Raw genomic sequence first — 26,223 nt, forward strand, 5'->3', positions numbered from 1 at the left:
AACAAAATTGAGTTTATTTTCACCTGCTAGACAGAAATAACAAACGCCTACTTTTACTTAGCAAAACTTTATTTTTTTAACGGTTCATATCTTCCCAGAACACTAGATATATTTACAAATATAATTTGTGGACATGGCTTGGGTTAGGGTCTGAAAAGCCTCCAGAAAGCTATTGATATTCACACTGTAGCCCTGGTCGGGTAGAATGATTGTCATGGCCGAAGTAAGGAGACGTGACACATTTGATTAGTTATTAATTACTATAAAATAAAAATACAGTCTTCTCAATCTAAGGCATTCTATTCTACTGTCATAGCGACTGAATCATGAGATCATTAAGAACAGTTAGCTCTGTATTCAGGCCCACAGATGCAGATAAGGATCGGAATTAAAAAACATAACAGGACCTGGAACATTTCTAGTATTAGAGCAGCGACTCATGTATTGGCCCTATCTACAGTATCTGTGACTGAATGTGCCAGCGCCACTGCCATGTAGCACTGACCAAGGAACAATCCTGTGTTTCATTCTAAACCAGTCTACAGCAATCCCCTGCACTTTTGAATAGATAAAAGGTTTGTCAAGTCAAGGAGGGGAGTTCATAGACGGCCTGGATGGGAGGAGACAGGAGAGAATAGAGAAACAAGAATACCACACCTCTCCAACAGGCCTACACAGTAAAGCTACTTCTTGGTGATAAGTTAACCCCATCTCCAAAATGTAATTCATTTCAGAAAGCTTTTCAACCCTTTCTTTCTAAAAGTGGAAAACCTCCCACAGTGCAAAGCGTCTGATGTTGTGATGAATAATACAACTGTTTGCACATGAAAACAAAAAAGTTTATCCTCAGAGAGAGAAGCGTGTTAAATTATTAAGGGCTTGTTTGTTTAGTAAAAGTTACATTCTCAAAGCTCATGGGCCTCCGTCTAGACATTTATAATATAAAGCCGTTTCAGAGAAACCTTCTGGTTTATTAGCGTGACAGAGTCAACAAGTTTATTATGAGGCAAACAAGGTCCCCAAACCTCTCTGTTTTGGACGATTCAAGCATAGGGAATTCAAGCTTCTGGACACAGCTTTTAAGGAACCCATAAACGAGACAAGAACAAGACTGACCAAATGGCATTTGTTGCCGTCTCCATCATTTAGTGGTAGACTCACTCCGTCACACTGCTGCTACACAGAGAGGTGTGTGGCGTAGTGGCAGTCCATATTAACGTTCCTATTGTAACCTTCAGACACCATCCCTGCAACCTTTCACACCATGTGAAAAAGCACTAGAACATTTCTGCGTCTTCCACCCCTCAGTTGGGAACCAAGGCAATTATCAGAGGTGGTTGGGGGATGAAAAGTAGAACCTTTTAGAGCCTCACAAAATGCCCTCAATCAACGTACACAGACATCTTCCCTCTACAGTATGAGGATCCCCTGCCCTAGGCTTATGGAGTACTGGAGAAGAGGGTTTCCTGTAGCCCTATGGGTAACACCCAAACCTGACCTGAGTCAATTCCACACCAACTCTTAATCCCTATCCCTTGAGGTGATTTGTAAGTATTTGATAGGTATAAGCAATATAATCGCTTAACCTTGTGGAATCGTTGCCATATTGCTTACACCGATCCAATCTACAAAAGTACCCAGTGGGTAAGAGATAGGGCTTGATTTAGAACAGAGCATAGGGTAACAGCACTGACTACCCTGGCAAAGGGCACGAGTCTAACAGAACCAACATTTAAATAAAGTAACAGATAACGAGACTTAACATCCATTCCCAGTACACCACCCCACCCATGGGTGCATTGGCTCAATACTGATTATATACATAATACAATAACACTTAAATATGTCGAAATATATTTTCATATACTGTATATAAACAGACAGCCAAATTATTATAAAAATAATTGATACAAATGTTTTTTTGCTCTTTGTTTTTTTTTTTGCCAGGAGAGGTAACAGAAGCTTAGTGGAGAAGCACTGGAATTAGTCTTGAACAAGCTACACAGACAGACAGGGAATGTATGAGACACTGCATACATCTACAGCCGGGTCAAAACAGCTCTGAGATGCCTGACAGAACATACATTTTAGCCCTATAAAGGAACGTTGGGCGTCGTAAGAGAGAACTTCCAACCATTCAAGTTCGTTTCTGGACTAGTACACCCCTCAGAGAAAAGTCATTAGCAATTCTGAAGTGACGTAAAATGAAACTCATGGACCTCGTCTGACTGCAATTAACCAACATACACGTTACTCCGTTATGGGCTATAGCCATTCATATGGTAAGAATATAGATTCATGCAGTCATTGCTGGGGGTCAAGTTATATTTCAGTGCTCAGGATACAATTAAATTAGAATTTGATATGAGTTAGTAAACCATTAAGTCTATATACATGTAAAACCATAACATGTCAAGATCTTAGGACATAAACCTAAAGACCAGGAACCGAAAGTTAACAGCAACAGTTAAAATATTTACTAAATCACCAGTTTGTCAAATTCCTACATCCTTCAGTTTGTAAATTCTAAGTAGTAGGCAACCACCCTCAGCGGTGTCGGAGGAAAACCGGAAACATCCGGGTTTCAGGCGAAAAGCAGCGAAGAGGCGAAGCTTGAAAACTGTATGTTTCCGGTTTCTTCCGACCCCGCTCAGGCATTGATTTTCTGCCTGCTACCTTAGGTTAGCAGGCAACAGTCATTTCATAAAACCATTTGTTTGATTTATAGACATGAGTGCCTCCTAGTGGCCCTAAGGAGAAGAGCAGGAGTGAGGGAGTGGTGGGAGATGGCGAGGGAGGCAGAGGGGCTCTGACCAGCCCTTTGGGGCACAGGGGAGAGGGGTAAACCATGGAAGAATAGGGCCTAGAGAGTTTAAAGGAGAGCAAGTCTAGGAAAAGCCGCCAGCCAGACAAATCCAGAATTCTAGGTCGGATTACAATTTGGGTAGGATGGGATTAGAGTTACATAGTGCTGCTCCTGGCTTGGGCACCGGCAGGTCATAACACACGTTTGTGTAACTGCTCCCTCACCCACTGGAGATGCTTAGGGCCCCTGTAGGCAGACCCTGAGAGACTACAGTACCCAGGTGCCCCAGCCCACTCCCCACCAATCAGAATGTGTTTTATCACATCTGGGGGGGGTACTAGAGTTTCCTGACTCAATCATGACATGAGAAGTAATGAACTCATAGCCATCATATAGCAAAGTGTTATGTACATACATCCTGGAATATTCTCAAACAAGACTAACCCCCCTAAAAACTAGACATGAGATAACAGTAATTACATTTTACGAAGAAGCCAAAATTAATAAATTACGTTGCACGCCCTGCCCAACACTTAAAAAACATAAACAGTATGAACAAAACAACATTTAAAAAAAGAACCGAGTCAAATGTTGTAAGTATGGAAGGATGAGAGCCCTTGCAGCGAGTACATTGAAGGAATAGAGATTTTCCCTGAAGCTTTGTTTCTCTTTTTAGATATTTGAAAACTTTTTTTATTTTCTTGTGGTGGGGGGTGCAAAGTTAGCGTTCTGGCAGTCACCGTCTCCCCCTCACCCCATGTGCTCTTCCTCTGGCTAAGGGCTGGTGTGTGTATGTGGGTAGGTGTGTGTGGAGGGGGTAGGGGGGTCTGGAGCTCAGCTGGACAGGAACTCTAGGAGCGCAATATTCACAGGCCTCTGAAGGGAAAGCTGCAGCCTCACATCTCTACAGAGAGAGAGAGAGAAAACAAGTGTCAATATTTGATATTCACAAAGCTATTCACTTTTCTATACAACATGTGCAGTACAGTAGCAGTAAATCAACTTTACAAACAGTTGTTTCTAAAATACTTTTATCTCACCTGACAGGGCTTCGATGGGCTGACTGGAGGGGTGGAGGGTGGCCACGGGGGTCCCCTTGTCCTCGAAGGCCACCCTGGGCCCCTCGGGGGACCCGTCACAGTCGATGAGGCCCTGGTTGTGGCCGTCGGCATTGATGAGGGGCCGGCCCTTGGAGTTGACGCCCAGGTCAATGAGCTCCTCAAAGCTCCAGGGGCCAGGCTTACCATTCAGCCCCGGGGCCAGCATGTTAGAGTCCTCATTCAGGAACTCTGAGCCCCCAACTAAACAACCCTTAGGCACTGGACTGCAGGGGAGAGAGGGAGAGAGGGAGGGAGTGAATGAAAGATGCCTATAGCCAAAATAGTCCTATATCATTGTGTCTAGAGCATTTGGGAGTGGCATTCTGTGTGTGTGTGAGAGTGAGTGAGTCATACCTAACAGCCAGAGGCTCCTCAGCGCTGGTTCTGTTGCTGTTCTCCTTGTCGTCCGCCTCCGGTTTCCCGTTCACGCTGCCCAGCGGCTCCTCCCGCACTCCCATTGGCTCGCTGCGGATCAGTCCACGCTCCTCCTCATCCAGGCCGTCCGTCTCCAAGGCGACGTCTCCGGTCTGGGCTGCCTCGTCGTCTGCAGGGACAAATAAGCAGATGGCAGATAACTCAATATGCACACAGAGGGAGTGGTGTCTGTGCAAACAGACAAGCCATTCACATACAGTGTATGCACCCACTACACACACCAGGGATGTGACAAATCGAAAGAAATTATTCATGTTTAAACTGCCATTCACAATGCAGCTGTGCTGCCTGCAACGGTTTGGGTCTCACGGTGTGTTCCTTTCAGATGGTTAAGCACTGCACCTGTACTACCATCACTGTACCTCAATTCCACCTCGCAAAATTAGTATTTTATTCTCATTTAACTTCGGCCTTCTCTGCTGTCGCTGGCCTTTCTCTTTTCTAAAGTTAACGCCGATGACGTAGTGGTGGAGAGTCGACTCCAAAATGATTTATTCCTCCACTCCTTGCATGTCGACTCCCGGTGTCGACTCCCATTTCTGAGTTAAGGTTCGATTCCGCTAAGAATCGGCTCCTAAGATTTTTTGGGAATGGAGGAGACTGATTAGTTGCTATACTTCCGAGAACACAAAACACTCGCATCTTTCAGAGCGAGCTAGCAAGGGACGGAGAGGGGGGGGAGGGGCACACTATAGGCAGGTCGGCCAGCAGGCAGTCATTCAGAACCGTGCACTAGGCCTATCTATCAGTATAGGGCAGGTCAGCCACCAGACAGTCAGAACCGTGCACTAGGCCTATCTATCAGTATAGGGCAGGTCAGCCACCAGACAGTCAGAACCGTGCACTAGGCCTATCTATCGGCAATCAAAAGCTGTATCACGCAATGGAATGCTGTATCTCGCAATTTCTTGGCTTGCCATGTCTCGCAACTTCAGTAAAGCAGGGCCTATCATCAATGAATAGGCTAGGATATTCTACACTCAACACACCGAAGACTGAACACACACTAGCATCATTAGCAAAGACTCAGAGGAAGAGGCGAAGCGAGAGGTTTCACTCGCCAAAATCAGTCTAAAATAAGCCCAATGCATTTCTATGGGCTTATTTTGGACCTGAGCTTGTCGCCTGCCTTCCCGCCTTTGGGACAACGACTCCTATTGTTAGGGCGGAGACATGAGCATATCGTCATCATATACAGGTCTCTGGCGAAGAGCAAGAGCAGGCAAGCCAGAGCGAGGGAGAGAGAGGAGGGGCAGGCAGAAAGAATGTCTTGGTAATCTGGATCGCACAGCGTCTTGGTTTGCATGCCTTGAGTAGCCTAAAGTTGGCCTCTTCCCCTCTTTCCCCAGGCCTTTATAGCCTATCGTCTAGTTAGGCTATAGCACAGAAAATAATATGTTTTGTTATAACTGCATTGTGATTAAAATTTTGCAATACAAAAATACAACTTTGTTTTTTGGTTAGGGATTTTTCTTAATGTTAAGGATCCCAATTTTGTTGAAACATTTGAATGCCTTATTCTAAAATGTATTAAATAAACAAAACATCTAATCAATCTACACAATCCTCCATAATGACAAAGTGAAAACAGGTTTAGAAATGTTTGTATATTTATTAAAAATAAAAAACAGAAAGACCTTATTTACAAAAGTATTCAGACCCTTTGCTATGAGACTCAAAATTGAGCTCAGGTGCATCCTGTTTCCATTGATCAGCCTTGATGTTTCTACAACTTGATTGGAGTCCACCTGTGGTAAATTCAATTGATTGGACATGATTTGGACAGGCACACACCTGTCTATATAAGGTCCCACAATTGACAGTGCATGTCAGAGCAAAAACCAAGCCATGAGGTCGAAGGAATTGTCCGTAGAGCTCCGAGACAGGATTGTGTTGAGGCACAGTTCTGGGGAAGGGTACCAAAACATTTCTGCAGCATTGAAGGTCCCCAAGAACACAGTGGCCTCCATCATTCTTAAATGGAAGAAGTTTGGAACCACCAAGACTCTTCCTAGAGAAGGCCACGCGGCCAAACTGAGCAATCTGGCGACTCTACCAATCAGGCCTTTATGGTAGAGTGGCAAGACGGAAGCCACTCCTCAGTAAAAGGCACATGACAGCCCCCTTGGAGTTTGCTAAAAGGCACCTAAAGAATCTCAGACCATGAGAAACAAGATTCTCTGGTCTGATGAAACCAAGATTGAACTCTTTGGCCTGAATGCCAAGCGTCACGTCTGGAGGAACCCTGGTACCATCCCTACGGTGAAGTGGCAGGGACTGGGAGACTAGTCAGGATCGAGGAAAACATGAACGGAGCAAAGTACAGAGCGAGCCTTGATGAAAACCTGCTCCAAAGCTCTCAGGACCTCAGACTGGGGTGAAGGTTCACCTTCCAACAGGACAACGACCCTAAGCACACAGCCAAGACAACTCAGGAGTGGCTTCGGGACAAGTCTCTGAATGTCCTTGAGTGGCCCAGCCAGAACTCAGACTTGAACCTGATTTAACATCTCTGGAGAGACCTGAAAATAGCTGTGCAAAGACGCTCCCCATCCAACCTGACAGAGCTTGAGAGGATCTGCAGAGAGAATGAGAGAAACTCCCCAAATACAGGTGTGCCAAGCTTATAGTATCATACCCTAGAAGACTCTAGGCTGTAATCGCTGCCAAAGGTGCTTCAACAAAGTACTGAGTAAAGGGGCTGAATACTTACGTAAATGTTATAGTTCCGTTTTTAATTTTGTATAAATTAAAAACCTGTTTTTGCTTTGTCATTATGGGGTATTGTGTGTAGATTGATGAGGAAAAAAATCAATTTAATCAATTTTAGAATAAGACTGAAATGTAACAAAATGTGGAAAAGGTCAAGGGGTCTGAACACTCTCCGAATGCACTGTAGCTACAACATCTAAAGTAGTAGTTGCAGTACACATTAATGTTATCATGTTAATCGTTCTATTTAAAAATCGCTATAATTCAGTCAATTTATGATATGGGTTTTTGTTCATATCACCCAGCTCCAAGGGATGGTTAATTGACGGTGGACAGTTACCCTTGGTGTCGTCACAGTTGGTTTCTTCTTCGCCCCCCTCCTCCTCTCCCTCTTCATCCTGTATGTCATCATCATCATCATCATCATCATCATCTTCATCTCTCTACACAGGACACAGGGACAGAGTGCCGGTCAAAATGCGTACAAGTTAAAATATGTATCAAGTATGTGCAAGGATTACTAGGTGTGCTTATCCAAGCAGACTTGGCTATTGTAGAAAGCACAGTTTCCATGGAGATATCATAGCTTGAGAAATTTGAACTCACCTTTTCTTGCTCCCCTTTTCTGGTTCTCTTCATGATCTCCTCAATTCTCTGCAAGTCGAAGAGCAACAGGGAGATTCATGTCAACAATTTCTGGCAAATTACACCGTGCAGACATGCTCAATGTAATACAAGTTATAAAATGGTTGGACTGCTTTTACGTTAAAGTGTTCGTATACAGGGAGTGGATGTAGGGGCTATTTTCACTGAGTGTGCATACTGAATGTGTATGATGAACATGTTACTCAGAACATACAGTCAATGTGTGCAGTGTGTATGATAAAGCATGTATGATGAAATGGTGATTCTCCACCCACCTTCTTCCTCTCCATGCGTTCCTGTTGGTTCTGGGCCATTACCCTCTCCCTCTCAATGCGGACCTTCTCTGCATCAATTGCAGCCTGTGCCTCCGCCTCTTCACGCTGCGATTGGACAAACAGGTTGTCAATCACACAAGCAACCAATCAAACAATAAATTACACCAACAACACTGTCAATGTGTCTGCGTGTCCCTACCTCTTTCTGTAGCTCAGCCTGTCTCTCGGCCTCCTCTGCCTCCAGTCTCTCTCTGTCTGCCTCTGCCATAAGAGCGTCCTCCTCCTCCTTTTTCTTCCTCTCCTCCGCCAGCCTCCTCTCCTCCTCCAGGCGTTTCAACCGTGCCTCCTCGGCCAAGCGTTTCTCTTCCTCCTTCCTCAGCCTGTAGATAAGATAGGAGAGGTCAATGTCCCCCCACAGAGAGATGGTGAGACGACCTGAACGGGTTCTAGTAGCATCAGCCGTTTCCTTACTTCTCCTCCTCCTCTCTCAGTACTCGGAGTGCCTCCTCTCTCTCCTTCTTCTCCCGCGCCAGACGGCGGTTCTCTGCAAGGATCATGGCGGCTTCGGCAGCCGAGTTGGTGCCCGCCATGGACTTGTCTGAGAGACAGATAGGAGCCAACCAGGAGGTTAGTTAATATATCTTCTCATTAAAGGAAAAATCCACCCAAAACCACTCATTGCTTTAATTTACAGTGTTAAATAACACTAATATGTGAGAACATTATTTTTGTGAACAAATGTTTCATTTTGGTGTTATTATAAGGTTGGTAGCAACATGGAAAATCGTTGTGGAAATCTGTTGCGGCTGAAGTCGCCTGCAAAATCCACAATGCAATGCTCTCTCTATGGGCTACACACAATAATGCCAACAACAATATCAGCATGTGAAGTAGCTCGTTAACTGTAAAATCACCTAAACAAACTGCACTATCAATTTAGGAGTCTACAATCTCACCATGTTCAACCTGCAGATCGATGTGCCTCACAGAGTAGTCTGACATTCGTAACGGCAGATACACTTTTGAGGTGATAGGAAATGTCAAATGGGCCACGCGGTGCATTCTGGGCGATTCTGGGAGAAGGAGCACTCTCCTTCAAGGAGTGAATGGGAGTCTATTGGGCGCTAGCTCAAAAACCCAACATTAGCACGAATTTCGTCAACAAGAAGTACAACATTACAAATCTTTTCCGAGATGTGAGATAATTAACTTGCCATCTATAGTATCGTATAGCTTTAGAATCGTGACATTACGTACTTTCGAGGAAAATAGGCACGTTTCTCGACATATACACTGACTTTGAGAAGGGATTGCGCGACGATTACCTTAGCAACCGCTTGACACAGCATCACAACGTTACATTTACATTTTAGTCATTTAGCAGACGCTCTTATCCAGAGCGACTTACAGTTAGTGAGTGCATACATTTTCATACTGGCACCTAACGTGAACGCAATTGGTTGACAGTCTGCTTGGTGGGGCGTTATACGTTCCTTCATTCATTGGATTCCTATCTCATTTCTATAATATATCTGGCAACAGCACCATGCAATGCACCCTGGACTAAAGAGGCAGACAAACAGGTAAAATGTGTTAGACCCTCCGTTAAATAACACATTGATAGATGGTAGGAATATCGCAAAAATATGATTAACGGTTCATTCGAGAGATGACATCCTCCCGAGTTATGACATCGGCCAGAATTGAAATCTGACGTGTATGACAGACTTATTCCTATTAACTTCCAGTGTAGTGAGAGCAACTTTATCACAATGCTACGTCATAACAGACGGATTTCTGCCTGCTCGAACGCCAATTACTCAGATACACATGAAATGACCCTGGGAATCGATAGAACATCACTCAGATGCACTAAAACCATAAAACATTCAAAATGGGTGAACCTTTCCTTTAAATGACATAACCAAGACACAACATAATAACCACACAGCAGTCATAGCACCAAACACTACAGATGCATACCTAAACTACTAGGGAGTACAGAGAGAGAGAGACACACACAGAAAGTGAGAGAGAAAGAGAAAGGAAAAAGACAGTAAGAGAAAGGAAGAAGACAGAGAGAGCAAGAGGGTAAAACAAAGTGTGGAAACCGATTTCACACGACCATCTCTGTGGCTGCTGGTCATAATGAGATCTCTGTCTCCTACTGCAGAATAAGTCATATTGGGAGCAGTGAGGGGCTGCAGCACACACACCATCCATTAACCCTGGCCTTAACCATCTCCTAATGAGTTCTACAGTAGTAGTACAGGACTCTGACCAGAAGGGGGTACTAGACCTCTCTAGGGCTAACGGGATGTAACTACAGCTGGTTGTGCTGGTCCACAGAGAATTTACAGCTACACACTAAGCTGCTGCTGGGGCTGGCATGTCACTTTCCCTTGCTAATGAACCGCACAGGAGAGGAACCCACTGTGGTGAAACTGAGGTATTAAGCCATGTGAATTTTCATTGTTGGACATACACACATACATATAATATATATGTGGTCCTCTGTAGCTCAGCTGGTAGAGCACGGCGCTTGTAACGCTAAGGTAGTGGGTTCGATCCCCGGGACCACCCATACACAAAAAAAAAATAATTATGCACGCATGACTGTAAGTCGCTTTGGATAAAAGCGTCTGCTAAATGGCATATTATTATTATTTATATATATATATATATATTTTATTTTTTATTTTTTTAACACCAGGAAATCAGCTACAAGTGATTTTAATTTGGGAAATCTGTTCCCTAGTACTTCCACACATAATAGAGAGATCATATACAAATGTAAACAAGGTTTGAAATGACATTTTAATCAAATATTATATCTGTTTGGGCTTCTTGCAGTCAATTTGCAGTCTACAAATTATTTATAATTATGTTCTGGCCCCCCCGACCATCCACTCAAGAAAAAAAATTGGCCCGCGGCTGAATCTAGTTGATGATCACTGCCATAGATAATTTAGATACATCCGGATAGAGGACAGAGCAGAGGCTGATGCCCTTTATGGGAACTGAGTAATACAATACAGGGTTTCCAAACCACTGCCTCAGGGGCTTACAGTCTCATTATTAGAAGAAAGTGAGTCTCATAAGACTGAGATTGTTGGCGTTTATTCTTGCTTAATCTGAGCTCGGCAAAGTCCTTACTCAAGTGAGATTTTAGCCCTATGTCATGACTGTGGTACTACCAGAGGTAAATAGCTAACTCAGCCCAGAGAGAAAGGTGATCTTAGTGAGGTTGACGTATGTAAGGTTGGAGGTCCTCTTTACTCACCGTCCTTGTCTTTGGTCTTACTGGAGGTGGTAGTTGTAGGGGTCGGTGTTGTGCTGGTCTGGGGGGGTTCTGGGGACTGGGGGGCCACAGCCTGGATGGGACACAGGTCCTTTGGCTTGGAGTCTTTCTTCCGCAGGGTGGGGGGGCCGGTTGGGGTGAGGGCCGGTCTCTGGATGGGTGGTGGCTTGGCAGAGGTGGGCTGGGGGGATGGGGGCTTGGCCGAGCTGAGCTGGGGGGAAGGGGGGCGATGTTTGATACCTCCGGGTGACGGGGGACGGTTACGGGGGCTTTGCCTGTAGAGGGGAGACAAGATTTGACAGTTATCAATTATCCAACAAATCTAAACAATTTCAATAGTACACAATTAAACAAGAAATATTGAATATTGTTTTATATGGAATATTGTTAACACATTTTCTAGGGAGAGATGTGATGTCTTACTTTGCTGCACTGGGGGAGGGGGTTCTCTTGCTGGCGGGGAGAGGGGCGGGGGAGGGCGAGCGGTGGCGTCCCGCTATGTTGGAGGGCGAGGCGGGGCGTTTCCCTCCGGGCGACGAGAACCGTTTCTCCTTCTGTCGTTCCACAAAGAGAGAGAGAGGGACAATTCAGTCCATTACGTCTTAGCATCCAAACTGGAGCGAGTCATCCGGCTAGGGTATCCTTAAAATAACACATGTAGGATTAACACTAGAAATGCAACCCTTCATGAGAATACAGTGAACCAGTAGAAGTGCATCAATAACATGGAGTGACCAGATAGCACCTGATCCATGACACAGACAGACACAGTCTCCCATGTTGTCACAGCAGGCTTTAAATAACGTCACAGCACTGACCGTCACCGTGAAGGTTACCATGTGGGCATGTCTGATTCAAATAAATCTATTTTTTTAAAGCCGACATGCCACGAGGGGGGTCTGAAAACATGCTGACGGGCACAGCAAGGTCACCCTCACCTGGCAAAACAACAGACGGACACACACGTAAACTGACACGCATGCCAAACTCAGGAGAGGTTTGTGTGTGTACGGCTGTATAACTATTTAGTCAGGGTTTATCTGAACACTGCTTAGTAAAAGAGCAGTGTGCATTTAGTGCTAAACTATTTGCTTCATGTGGGGTAGAAATAGCTTTCAAAGCTTTCACAAAGCAGACAAGACAAAGCGCATGCGATGTATGATCATTCTACTGTGAGGAGAGGAGACTGGAAGAGAGGGATGGTTTTATACGAGGAGCGCCGTCCCCTCCTATTCGTCACCACACAGAGTACCTTCCATTCTCACTGGAGATTTACACCAGCTAATCACTGAGAGGAAAAGTGCATGGACAAGCACACACACAAACACACTGGCATGTCTGCCCGCATCATAGGAGCAGCATGTCTCCCTTTAAATGTGCACTCTGGATAGCGCATAGATGTGTCCTCTAAAGCATTGGGGAGATACCTACCCATGAGTCTCTCGGTCTCTGCAATCTCTCCCTAGGCTGTACTTGACTGTCTCCTTGAATAGGACACTCGAGGACACATCTCAATAGTCTAAAGGGGCTTCATCTCCTTATCTCATTCATCCTTGCTGATCTGGAAACACAGACTAGGTCAAAACAAGATGGAGGCTACCTACCAGACTAGGTCAAAACAAGATGGAAGCTAACTACCAGACAAGGTCAAAACAAGATGGAGGCTACCTACCAGACTAGGTCAAAACAAGATGGAGGCTACCTACCAGACAAGGTCAAAACAAGATGGAGGCTACCTACCAGACTAGGTCAAAACAAGATGGAGGCTACCTACCAGGAATTTGCTTTCACCTGTCCAGTCAGTGGAGGAAAAGAGACAAGGGGAAGAAGCCACCTTAGGCTATTGAAAGGCAGCCCAAGACCCAGGGTGTGGCCCGCTCTTCTGCCTGTCTTGCTCTGCATGGCCTGACCCAGCCACAGCCAGCCACTCCTACTGTACTCAGCCTGTTGTGGGCTCCTTTGTCCATCTGTCTGTGACAATAGTGCTCCTTCATATCCATGGAGTAACATGGAGAAAGGACAGGGAGGGAGAGAGAGCCAGGCAGTGGAGGACACTGAACGAGCTTGCCTCAGGCTGCATGGAACATGTCTCGAGGCTAACATGACTCTGTTAATGCCCAATGAATCTACTTGGGGGCTAAAACACTTGAACGCAGTAGTGGCATCCTGGTCTTATTGAATTGTTTGGTAAACATCTTTAATGCACCAAGAGTGAACAAAGCTTTTCTCTAGTGAACAATGTCGTGGGAGAGCAGTGTGATTCTGAGAGAACACAGCTCTCAGATCTGTATCATGGATGGATAACCCACAGGGCTGCTTTGACTGGCAAATTATACAGGATGCATGCATATAAATGAGTGACATTTGTATACTGGGTTTATTTTGTCTAACACCGTATCATTGCAGGTTTGGCGAGATAGTGTTATCATGGCTTTAAGCACCTTGTTCCTGTAACTTTATCCTGGTGTCCAAAGGGCTTCTGGGAAAGACAACCCACACACCTTTACATGGCCTACATTTCCACTGTCTCCTTCACCTGCTCCTTCATTCATTTTGATGATCTGGGAGGGGACTGTCCCTGCTAAGAATGCAGAAACTATGCATGCATAGCTGACTACTAAGTCGCTACATTTAAACAGTCGAGACAAGACCTGATCACAACCCCATTAACAGTTTTCCATCATGCACATGAACACATTAGTCCTAAGTGCTCTATGCATGCCCCAGACCATATGTCCATTCTGCTAATGCTAATTCTATGTCTTCCATGTCCATTCTATTAATGCTAATTCTATGTCTAACAAATGTCCATTCTATTAATGCTAATTCTATGTCTACTAAATGTCCATTCTATTAATGCTAATTCAATGTCTTCATAGGTCCATTCTATTAATGCTAATTCTATGTCTTCATATGTCCATTCTATTAATGATAATTATATGTCTTCATATGTCTTCCAAATTCATGACGTCTCACCAGTGAGGGGTTCAGTTGGTCTGCCGAGGCGGAGGTGGGCAGGGTGGCGCTCTTCTGCCGGTCGATGCTGCGGCTGCGCAGGGGTCCTCGCTGCATTGGGTTCAGGGGGCTGGCCGAGGCTGAGCGAGGACACAGGTGACACTCTGGTAAAGGACACAGTCATCGCAGCGCAGGGAAACCAGCCAATGGGAGCGAGGGTAGAAGCAGCCGAGTTGGGTGAGCAAAGCAGAGGCATGGGGAAAAAGAGAGAGAGTAGAAAGAGAGGAAGATGATGGTTCGGGGGATAAGAGCACAAAACACAACCTAGTGTTAGATTATGGTAACACACGGTTGGTTGTTGAAGCATGGCAGGGCTGGAGGGTGGAGCCAGAGAGAGGCAGGGACAGACTGATGGACTGGCATCCCCTGATTGGTGCCAAAGCTCCGGTGCTGCACATAGCAAAACACATTGACACACCACAGCAATGAGCACACCCCCACATCAGACACTGAACACAGGTCACACACAACCCACCACCGTCACAAAATCATCACACCAATGCAGCATACGCTGGCAGCGCTCACATACACACATTAGTCTAGAAACACCCCAAACCATCACAATCCAATAGCAACACTCAAGCATGCTGGAGGAGGGCTTAATTGCTAGTACTCATTCATAGTGATGGGGGGGAATGTTGGGATATAATCTTTTACGATATATATTGCAATATTCTTTTTGACAATATCACAACATTATTTTTGCTCTAGTCGGCTGTACCAAAACACCAGTATTTTTCCTTCATATCTTGTTCTCAGTCTTCTTTTTAAATCGGGAGCCAATTTGTTTTCAGCACTTTTACACATATATAAATCGTGAGAATCACAATATACTGTATATCGTATCGGCTCCTAAGTCCAATTTGTAAGTCGCTCTGGATAAGAGCGTCTGCTAAATGACGTAAATGTAAAAGTATTGTGATAATATGGTATCGTGAGGTCCCTGGTCAGGATTTCCAGCATTTCCTTTGTTTTAAAGACAGTGCTTTGGGGGCTTAGCCTAGTATGCCAATGCCACACAATATTCTTTCCAGCTTGAATCCAATCCAAATCAAAAACCCCAAAGTTGAATAGGACAAATTCTTCACGTCAGCTACACCACTGCGTATTCCAGTATATTTGGCTACATCATGCTCACAACCCTTACTTGCCTAGTCAATTTGTAACCCACAATGAGTAGCTAGCCCCTCTATAAGGGTGCTAAAGGAGTAAGTCTTTCATATAGCAAGCCAGTGTAAGCTGCTGGTCTGTGGTTTGAGACTCAGGTTCTTACTACTGTCTAGCAAGTCTCCAGCTCTCTGGGTTCATTACCAGCACAAACAACAACACTCATTCTCTCTCAGGCAACCAGCCGCGGGCTGCACTGGGCCCACAGGAAAGCAGCTTAGTGCAAAGCCACCCAGCGTGAACTCTGATTCCCAAGGCTCCTCAGGCACACCAAACCAGCTCCCAGCCAAGGAGGGCGGCAGGTAGCTTAGTGGTTAAGAGCGTTGTGCCAGTAACCGAAAGGTCGCTGGTTCTAATCCCGAGCCGACTAGGTGAAAAATCTGTCGATGTGCCCTTGAGCAAGGCACTTAACCCTAATTGCTCCTGTAAGTCGCTCTGGATAAGAGCGTCTGCTAAATGACTAATTATTATTATTATAATTATTAAGACTCTACACACACCCCAGCCAATTGTGTCTGAGCTCTGAGTGCATGTGAGCAGGTCCTGCACGTGTATGTGTGTGGCGTACATCTACATATGTATGCACAACCTTGTGATCACGAGAGTACTTTTACTGGAAAATACATTATGTTCAAGACATGTACCACTGACCAAGCAGGGCCTGTCAACAGTAATATAGCCTTAAGCCACCCCTGTACTCGAGACTATAGCCACCCCTGGACTCCAGCCTATAGCCACCCCTGGACTCCAGCCTATAGCCACCCCTGGACTCCAGCCTATAGCCACCCCTGGACTCCAGCCTATAGCCACCCCTGGACTCCAGCCTATAGCCACCCCTGGACTCCAGCCTATAGCCACCCCTGGACTCCAGCCTATAGCCACCCCTGGACTCCAGCCTATAGCCACCCCTGGACTCCAGCCTATAGCCACCCCTGGACTCCAGCCTATAGCCACCCCTGGACTCCAGCCTATAGCCACTGGACAACATAACCACCACCACAAAAAATAACACAGGCCAGTTTGCGTCAAAGGATTTGCCTAGCCAGCAGCAGGAGTCTGGGCTAGAGATATATGTCTATACATCCAGTGACATAATAGGGACCTGGGGTGGGTGTTTTATAGCTACTAACTGGTGATATAATGGAGGACAGGGGTGTGGCTTGAGGTGGTATTATCTTATACTGTAGCTAGTGATATAATGGAGGACAGGGGTGTGGCTTGAGGTGGTAATATCTTATACTGTAGCTAGTGATATAATGGAGGACCGGGGTGTGGCTTGAGGTGGTATTATCTTATACTGTAGCTAGTGATATAATGGAGGACAGGGGTGTGGCTTGAGGTGGTATTATCTTATACTGTAGCTAGTGATATAATGGAGGACAGGGGTGTGGCTTGAGGTGGTATTATCTTATACTGTACCTAGTGATATAATGGAGGACAGGGGTGTGGCTTGAGGTGGTATTATCTTATACTGTAGCTAGTGATATAATGGAGGACAGCAGCGGGGTGGGGGGGTCCCTGTGCGTTGCTGGGTCCTCACTCTCTACAGGGGGTCTCTTCTGTGGGGGTTACCTGGGGCGTTGCCTCCTTCGGCCGACAGGGCTGCAGCGCTCTTGCTCCTAGCTAGTGAGGCCTGGGTGGGGGTGAGCAGGCGACTGAGGAACCCTCCGTCCACTTGGCTCGCCAGGGGCTTGCGAGCTACACGTCCGGAACAAGCCGAACCCCCCAAAAAATTGAGAAGCCAAAACAAGAAGAAAAAGAAGGAGGCGAGGGGTGGGGGATGAGGGTCAACACAAAGAAAGGGGTGGGATTTGGGGGGGGTCACCATGTGATTTCAACCAGTAACAGGAGAGAATCCACATAAGAAACCAAGGCTGTGTCTCAATAGTCTTAAAGGGAGTCCTTGTGGAAACCTAGTCCTTTCACCCATTCCACCCAGTGGGAATGAAGACAAGGAGACCAGGAAAGAGTATTGGGACACAGACCCAGAGTGATTGTCGAGCAACTTAAGAGGACTACAAGTGAGGTCTAATCAAGGTGTCCCTGGTGCAGAGGGGATGCTGGGGGGTAAAAAGGGTGTTAGTGAGCTCAGTCCCCAGACAGGAGAGGGGGTGTGCTATGGGGTGGATAGGGAGGACATGGAACATGGAGGTAAGGGCTCAAAGTAAGAGTGCGCAAGTACTCTCTGGTTTCTACTGTTCAGACTATAGCAGTGCTTTGTATTGGAAAGAACAAGAATTTAGTCTTAAATTGAAATTGCCAAACCAAGACGGTAATTCTAGGCCCTGCCCACTATATGTGAATAGACAGTGGAGTACCGATCACTTGTACATATTAGCAGGAGACCTGGAGTCTGACAGTAGAAACCAAGAGCTCTTGATCTCACGAAATGAAGGAATACAGTTCCCCCTTGGTTCCTATGGAAGCACAGTATCCCAGTAGCAAAGGTTGATAAACAGAAATGTTAAAATAAAATTGTCCGTTGCTCTATATTCCTGTTTGGCACTTTGGATGAAGGGATTTGCATCGAGGCCTCCTTCAGGCTCCCTGACAGAGAGGGGACATCTGTTGCAGACACTAATTTGTTAGATGTAGAGTGGGCCAGCCTCTTAAAGCATGGAGCCAGACCCCTAAACTGCTTCAGATCCAGTTGTGAAGCTGCAGACTGATTGGAGGTCAGGGTCGGCTAGGAAACGTGGTTAGGAACGGTTGGGGATGGGAGAGTTTTCCCTGTCTGGTTAGTGAAGGGATCCAGGTTTTAAGAACAGACATGGATGGCTCGTTGTGGGATTCCTCTAACACAGTATGGGAGATTCAAAGATTGTTATCAACTCAAACTAAAAGGATATTTAAACAGTTCATGGCATCTCACATCACTGAGAAACTATTTGCCCTGTAAATGAGAACAACTACTACAAGACATACAGTATGTTAGATGCAGTGGGATATGGTTAACAGACATACAGTATGTTAGATGCAGTGGGATATGGTTAACAGACATACAGTATGTTGGATGCAGTGGGATATGGTTAACAGACATACAGTATGTTGGATGCAGTGGGATATGGTTAACAGACATACAGTATGTTGGATGCAGTGGGATATGGTTAACAGACATACAGTATGTTGGATGCAGTGGGATATGGTTAACAGACATACAGTATGTTGGATGCAGTGGGATATGGTTAACAGACATACAGTATGTTGGATGCAGTGGGATATGGTTAACAGACATACAGTATGTTGGATGCAGTGGGATATGGTTAACAGACATACAGTATGTTGGATGCAGTGGGATATGGTTAACAGACATACAGTATGTTGGATGCAGTGGGATATGGTTAACAGACATACAGTATGTTGGATGCAGTGGGATATGGTTAACAGACATACAGTATGTTGGATGCAGTGGGATATGATTAACAGACATACAGTATGTTGGATGCAGTGGGATATGGTTAACAGACATACAGTATGTTGGATGCAGTGGGATATGGTTAACACAGTGCTTTCTAGACCCTAGGAGCTACAGTGGGATGGCACTGACACACACCGTGGGGCACGAGACCCCATGTGTCAAATCCACTGCTTACAAACGTCATCTGCAGGCAAAACAACAAACACATTGTGACCAACAAACAAAACATTGTGTTAGTTAGGAGCCATTCCTGCTGCTTAGCAGCTCAAAGGAACGAGAGAGAGGGGAGAGAGGGGGGGGTTAAGACAAGATTAGCTGAGAGTTAAACACAGCAGGCAAGCAACAATAGAGGAGAGATCTGTTAGAGAAAGAGTGTGGTGAGTTTGTGACACGAGGCACCAGAGAGAGCCCCTGGTAGAGTGGGGTGATTTAGTGACGAGGCACCAGAGAGAGCCCCTGGTAGAGTGGGGTGAGTTAGTGACACGAGCCACCAGAGAGCCCCTGGTAGAGTGGGGTGAATTAGTGACACGAGGCACCAGAGAAAGCCCCTGGTAGAGACCAGGGACAGACAGAGGGACAGGAGTTCGGGGCAGTCGAGGGTGTACAGTGTTGGCTAGAGAAGAGCACACCTGGAGAGAGAGAGGGAAAGAGTGGAGGAAAGGGATGAAGGCCGGTTTGGAAGTTACAAATCACTACCTTGTTGCACTTTACAATCACTGCACCAACAGTATGCCTGAACTGCCTAACCCTCCCCAGCTTGCGCATACAAAATCAGCACTAGGAGCTGAATGAGTGAAGTGAGTGAGCAGACAAATGTCGGAGAGGAGGAGATGCGTGCTTGTTATTACAAAAGGAGGAGACAAGGACAAGAATATAAAATATAAACTTGGTTCATGCTAGCCACCTTGGTCGTCTGACGTCCCCTTATCGAGCTTGGAGGGGGTCGGCGTTCTGCCCCCCCCAGCTCGTGTCAGGGAGGAGCTTCTCTTCTTCAGGGAGGGGCCTACAGACAGGAGAGTGGGGTTACAGCCTATCAGTGACAGAGGGGGCGGGGGCATGTTCCCCGAAAGGCCCTCAAGAATCACGTGGATTTCAATAAAGAGTTATTGTTATATCATTACAGTACAAATCAATAGGCCTTGAAGTCCATGTTCGTGGACTGTGTGGCTAAACGACACTATGATCATAATCTGATTACTTGCTCTCTATCTCGATAGAGGGCTACATGATGTCTAGCACCACGGTAGTGTATCGTGTTAGCCTGGATCTGTCAACTAATCAGTCTTAAGAAAACCCTTTCTCTCTAACATGCAAAACATTTCTTGCCACTTAATACTCTTTAGATGAATTATGTTAATCTATATAGGCACACGTTTACTGTGCGGAAAGATGGCCTTGTCTAAAGCTTCAGAGCAACACCAGGCAATGGTTGCTCAGACCTATCAGAGGGAGTGTGGAGCATGAAGAGGATGGTTGTGTTGGGCGTTGATGGGGGTGTATAGAGATTGGGGCCTTAATATGCACCTGTCTGTTCCACCTGAAGCTTTTTTCTGCCTTCCTTAGAGGGCTGAGTGTCTAGGTCGACTGTCTTGTTTCTAGGCAACCGGTTCAGTGACGAACTCCTCACACGAGCACCTGAGAGACAACGAGGAGACAGCCACGGTGAAACGGTGAAGCTGTGACACAGCCATTTCTCTTTACATTCTCCTGTAGTTGGTCTTAGAGATTCTAAATAACACACACACACTGAAATATTGCTGCTGTTGGTCTTACAATTCCCATCAACTGACCATAGGACCATAGGAAGGCCCAGGGGGGGGGTGAGTGAGAGAGAGAGACAGAGAACAAACAACATTGTGTGTAAGGGCTCTTGACAATGGTGGAGGAAAAGGAAGCTGTGGAGAGATAAGGATTGGATTAGGGTTAGGTGGTAGCCAGATTTCCATACCTTCATACCGTTCCTGTTCCATACCGGGGTATACGGTATCACCAGCAGTGCACACAAGGGCCGCCATTTCTATCCAAATGTAAATAAATAATTGTATATACAGCACCAGTCAAAAGTTTGGACACACCTACTAATTCAAGGGTTTTTCTTTATTTTTACTATTTTCTACATTGTAGAATAATAGTGAAGACATCAAAACTATGAAATAACACATATGGAATCATGTAGTAACCAAAAAAAAAGTGTTAAACAAATCACAATATATTTTATATTTGAGATTCTTCAAAGTAGCCACCCTTTGCGTTGCACACTCTAGGCATTCTCTCAACCAGCTTCACCTGGAATGCTTTTCCAACAGTCATTAAGGAGTTCCCACATATGCTGAGCACTTGTTGGCTGCTTTTCCTTCACTCTGCGGTCCAACTCATCCCAAACAATCTCAATTGGGTTGAGGTTGGGTGATTGTGGAGGCCAGGTCATCTGAAGCAGCACTCCATCACTCTCCTTCTTGGTCAAATAGCCCTTACACAGCCTGGAGGTGTGTTGGGTCATTGTCCTGTTGAAAAACTAAATGATAGTCCCACTAAGCTCAAACCAGATGGGATGGCGTATCGCTGCAGAATGCTGTGGTAGCCATGCTGGTTAAGTGTGCCTTGAATTCTAAATAAATCCTTGACAGTTTTACCAGCAAAGCACCCCCATACCATCACACCTCCTCCTCCATGCTCCACGAGGAGATCATCCGTTCACCTACTCTGCGTCTCACAAAGACACAGTGGTTGGAACCAAAATTATCAAATTTGGACTCATCAGACCAAAGGACATATTTCCACCGATCTAATGTCCATTGCTCGTGTTTCTTGGCCCAAGCAGGTCTCTTCTTATTGGTGTCCTTTAAGTAGTGGTTTCTTTGCAGCAATTCGACCATGAAGGCCTGATTCACACAGCCTCCTCTGAACAGTTAATGTTGAGATGTGTCTGTTACTTGAACTTATTTGGGCTGCAATTTCTAAGGCTGGTAACTAATGAACATTCTCTGCAGCAGAGGTAACTCTGGGTCTTCCTTTCCTGTGGCGGTTCTCATGAGAGCCAGTTCCATCATAGCGCTTGATGGTTTTTGTGACTGCACTTGAAGAAACTTTAAAAGTTCTTGAAATTTTCCGTATTGACTGACCATGTCACATAAAGTAATGATGGACTGCCGTTTCTCTTTGCTTTGAGCTGTTCTTGCCATAATATGGACTTGGGTCTTTTACCAAATAGGGCTATCTTCTGTATACCATCCCTAACTTGTCACAACACAACTAATTGGCTCAAACGCTTTAAGAAGAAAATAAATTCCACAAATTAACAAGGCACACCTGTTAATTGAAATGCATTCCAGGTGACTACCTCATGAAGCTAGTTGAGAGAATGCCAAGAGTGTGCAAAGCTGTCATCAAGCAAAGGGTGGCTACTTTGAAGAATCTAAAATATAAATATATTTTGATTTGTTTAACACTTTTTTGGTTACTACATGATTCCATATGTGTTATTTCATAGTTTTGATGTCTTCACTATTATTCTACAATGTAGAAAATAGCTTTAAAAATAAAGAAAAACCCTTGAATGAGTAGGTATGTCCAAACTTTTGATTGGTACTGTATATACAGTGCATACGGAAAGTATTCAGACCCCTCGACTTTCTCCACTTTGTTACGTTACAGTCTTATTCTAAAATGGATTACATTGTTTTTTCCCCCATCATCAATCTACACACAATACCCCATAATGACAAAGCAAAAACAGGTCTTTAGCAATTTTAGTAAATTTATATATTTAAAAATCCCTGGAAATATCACATTTACATAAGTATTCAGACCTTTTACTCAGTACTTTGTTGAAGCACCTTTGGGTATGACGATACAAGCTTGGCACACCTGTATTTGGGGAGTTTCTCCCATTCTTCTCCGCAGATCCTCTCAAGCTCTGTCAGGTTATATGGGGAGCGTCGCTGCACAGCTATTTTCAGGTCTCTCCAGAGATGTTCGATCGGGTTCAAGTCTGGGCTCTGGCTGGGACACTCAAGGACATTCAGAGACTTGTCCCGAAGCCACTCCTGCATTGTCTTGACTGTGTGCTTAGGGCCATTGTCCTGTTGGAAGGTGAACCTTCGCCTCAGTCTGAGGTCCTGAGCAGGTTTTCATCAAGGATCTCTCTGTACTTTGCTCCGTTCATCTTTCCCTCGATCCTGACTAGTCTCCCAGTCCCTGCCACACAGCATAATGCTGCCTCTCCACCATGCTTCACCGTAGGGATGGTATTGGCCAGGTGATGAGCGGTGCCAGGTTTCCCCCAGACGTGACACTTGGCATCCAAATCATGTCCAATCAATTGAATTTACCACAGGTGGACTCGAATCAAGTTGTAGAAACATAAAAGGATGATCAATGGAAACAGGATGCAGCAGAGCTCAATTTAGAGTTCCATAGCAAAGGGTCTGAATACTTTTAAATTTGCAAAAGTTCCTAAAAACCTGTTCTCGCTTTGTCATTATGGGGTATTGTGTTTAGATTGCTGAGGGGAAACTATTTAATCAATTTTAGAATAAGGCTGTAATGTAACAAAATGTGGAAAAAGTGAAGGGGTCTGAATACTTTCCGAATGCACTGTATACATTTCTAACAAAAGTACTAACGAATTTCCATAGCGGATGCTAAATAAATGCTAACAAGCGCAAGAGAACATAAACTAAATGCAAGGACAGACAACCCAGCGCAAGTTATAGAACTATGTCAAAAGGCTACTCACACTTGATCCACGAGGGGATTGATTGTCTCTGCTGTAACCCAGAAGTTTGACCTTGCAAGCTAGCCACCTATACCTAGCAAGTAAGCAAACCAAAACGCATAGCTGGGGCCCTGAGCTGGAGAAAAATTATTTGGCACTTAGATAGTTAAAATTATAGTTATATGGTATTTAGCTGGAAAACAATAGTAGTGAATTTCAAGTGTAACTTGATCACCTCTCGTGCTGCTCAGTGGATGTCACGTCAGGAAACGTCAGTCTGCTCCACGTCCTCTTTGTAAAGAAGCATACCATGTGACAGGCTCAATTGATTTTTTGTGAATAAATAAAAATAAAAAAAACACATGAAAAAAAAGAATAGGGCCAGTATTGAAAATCATACCCTGGTATAGGGTATATACGGTATACCGCCCAAGCCTAGATTGGACCCAGAATGATTCTTCTTCTCAGAGGTCAGAAACAGCGCAATTCCTTGTGAATCAAACCAAGATGAACTTCATTAGGATAAGAAGGGAAGGTACAGTACAATGCCTACTGAAGAGCAGAGAAGAGAAAGTAGGTAGATCATAAACTGATTACTGATCCTTTGGCGCCCCTCCTTATGATTCTGAGACAGTTCTCGGTGTCACAAAGCGCACTAAAAAGTGGAAGTGAGCACTAAATGGATGCAATGGAATCACAAGTTCATGCTGGGTTTATTATTGGTTGAGGTCAGAGACAGCGAGCCACGGCATTGGATTACCAGTCTCTTAATGCTCCACTGATTGGCTTGTCACTCAGCTCCTGGACATGGGAAGGAGAGGGTCAACGCGGTGACAATAACAGTGACAGTGGGCTGAGACAGTGGCTGGGTGGAGGGTGGGAAGGGACTTACTTTTGTCGGGAGAGTTGATGAGGGTGGCGGAGGAGGAGGACAGGCGCTTGTTGATGCTAGAATCGGCCGGCTGTTTCAGGTTCATGGTGGAGGTGGAGGTGGAGCGCTTGTCAGCTAAGGGGAGGCAGGGAGAGAGACAGACGGGGAGGGATGAGGGGGTTATACAGGGAGACTCGGCGTGGGGGAGAAGAAATAGAGGGAGGGAGAGGACAGGCTTCTGCAGGGTCCAAATGCCCTGCCTGCAGCTAATACTCAACACATGTATATGGTATACTGCACTGGTGGGGCAATGTTTAAACCAAACATTGATCAATAGGGAAGGGAATAGCCAGGGACCTCACAATACGATATGTATTGTGATTCTCACGATTGTATATGTATTGTGATTCGATACTGCGATGTTATTGAGATTTGATGTTCCAAACATATTGCGCACTATGGCTGCGTTTACACAGACAGCCCAATTCTGATATTTTTTTCACTAATTGGCCTTTTGACCAATCAGAACAGCTCTGAAAAAGATCTGATTTGACCGATCACATCAGATCTTGTCACAAGACCAATTAGTGGAAGAAATATCAGAATTGGGCTGCCTGTTTAAATGCAGCCTAATTGTCTGCTGCAGAGAGACAAGACAGCATGAGAAAATGAGTTTGATCAGTCATGGAAATAAGTGCAGAAAACATGCTAGTTCATTATTTAAAAAGAAGATGGAGAACAAGTCATAGGATAAAAGAGTTTTGGCGCAGGTACAGCCAACTAGCGCTAGCTAACGCTACCTAGCAAAAAAAATATTATTAGATACTAGAAGTCATTGCATCGATATAATATAGTCCAAAATAATATTGCGATGTAACTGTATAGATTTTTCCCCCCATCACTATTGATCAATCTAAGGCACTTCTGAATATTGATGCATATTTTAGTGCTGACATTTGTTGGCAAATAGCATTACACTGTCATCTTTAATTCAAATAGCATTACACTGTCATCTTTACTTTTTACATTCTTTATACATGAACACCAAGGGCCAGACCAAAGCCATTCCAATTCTTAGCCAGGCAGAGTAGTTAGTGGAAAGAGTTGAAAATCCAGAAAACATCAACTGAACACACACCACAGCTGAACAGTCAAGAGAAAGTCGACATTAGTTGGCACATGCGTGAAACAGTCAACAGTAGTGCTGCTCGGAGAGCTCAGTGGCTCCATGAAAGTGAGTGAGAGAGTGAAAGAAAGAGAGGAAGTCAACAGGCGGTGTTTCCATTCAGCGAGCCCAAGGCACGTGGGACAGAAGAGACAGGGAAGTTCCCCTTACATGCTGATCTAAGGTCAGCCTTGCATTTTCCCTCCGGTTAATGTTAGGATTGGGGGAGGGTAAGCTGATCCTAGATCTGTACACACAAGCAACATCAACCCATCCCTGTGAGAACCAGGAAGATATTAGTGAGGCAGTGAGTGACTAAGAAAAGGGCTGGTGGTTAACATAACAGTGCCAGTCCGTGCTGCTGTGCTGTAGGTACAGTACAGGTATCAACCAGCACCTTGCGTCCTGGTGGGCTTTCCTGGAGACGCGGGGGAGATTACTATAGCTATCGGAGAGGGGGAGCCTGCGTCAGGGTCTCCTGTGGGTGAGAGAGAGGCTCTGGGGAGTGGAGAGAAGACACAAACAACCCCCCACATGGACAGAGAGGAACAGGGCTGGCTGACAACCATCAGTAGATTTCCATCTCTGACCGTCAG

General features: G+C 45.2%; 1 protein-coding gene across 1 annotated transcript in view; it reads right to left on the reverse strand.

Annotated features, from left to right (window-relative positions):
- Positions 1-3,624: 3,624 nt before the first annotated feature.
- Positions 3,625-26,223, reverse strand: part of LOC311105345 (uncharacterized protein) — a 42,799-nt gene continuing 20,200 nt past the window's right edge. The window contains exons 6-21 of the mRNA XM_084147469.1: positions 26,025-26,105; positions 24,484-24,597; positions 20,399-20,509; positions 19,779-19,877; positions 17,029-17,154; positions 14,251-14,393; positions 11,698-11,828; positions 11,257-11,549; positions 8,445-8,571; positions 8,173-8,353; positions 7,974-8,078; positions 7,660-7,707; positions 7,394-7,496; positions 4,261-4,450; positions 3,847-4,130; positions 3,625-3,710 (exon numbers count right to left, since the gene is read on the reverse strand). Coding sequence (XP_084003595.1) covers positions 3,703-3,710; positions 3,847-4,130; positions 4,261-4,450; positions 7,394-7,496; positions 7,660-7,707; positions 7,974-8,078; positions 8,173-8,353; positions 8,445-8,571; positions 11,257-11,549; positions 11,698-11,828; positions 14,251-14,393; positions 17,029-17,154; positions 19,779-19,877; positions 20,399-20,509; positions 24,484-24,597; positions 26,025-26,105 — 2,144 coding nt within the window. The 3' untranslated portion in view covers positions 3,625-3,702. The remainder of the gene's footprint in view (positions 3,711-3,846; positions 4,131-4,260; positions 4,451-7,393; positions 7,497-7,659; positions 7,708-7,973; positions 8,079-8,172; positions 8,354-8,444; positions 8,572-11,256; positions 11,550-11,697; positions 11,829-14,250; positions 14,394-17,028; positions 17,155-19,778; positions 19,878-20,398; positions 20,510-24,483; positions 24,598-26,024; positions 26,106-26,223) is intronic.

The sequence above is a fragment of the Coregonus lavaretus genome (assembly GCF_964263955.1).
Source record: "Coregonus lavaretus genome assembly, chromosome: 29".
NCBI lineage: Eukaryota > Metazoa > Chordata > Actinopteri > Salmoniformes > Salmonidae > Coregonus > Coregonus lavaretus.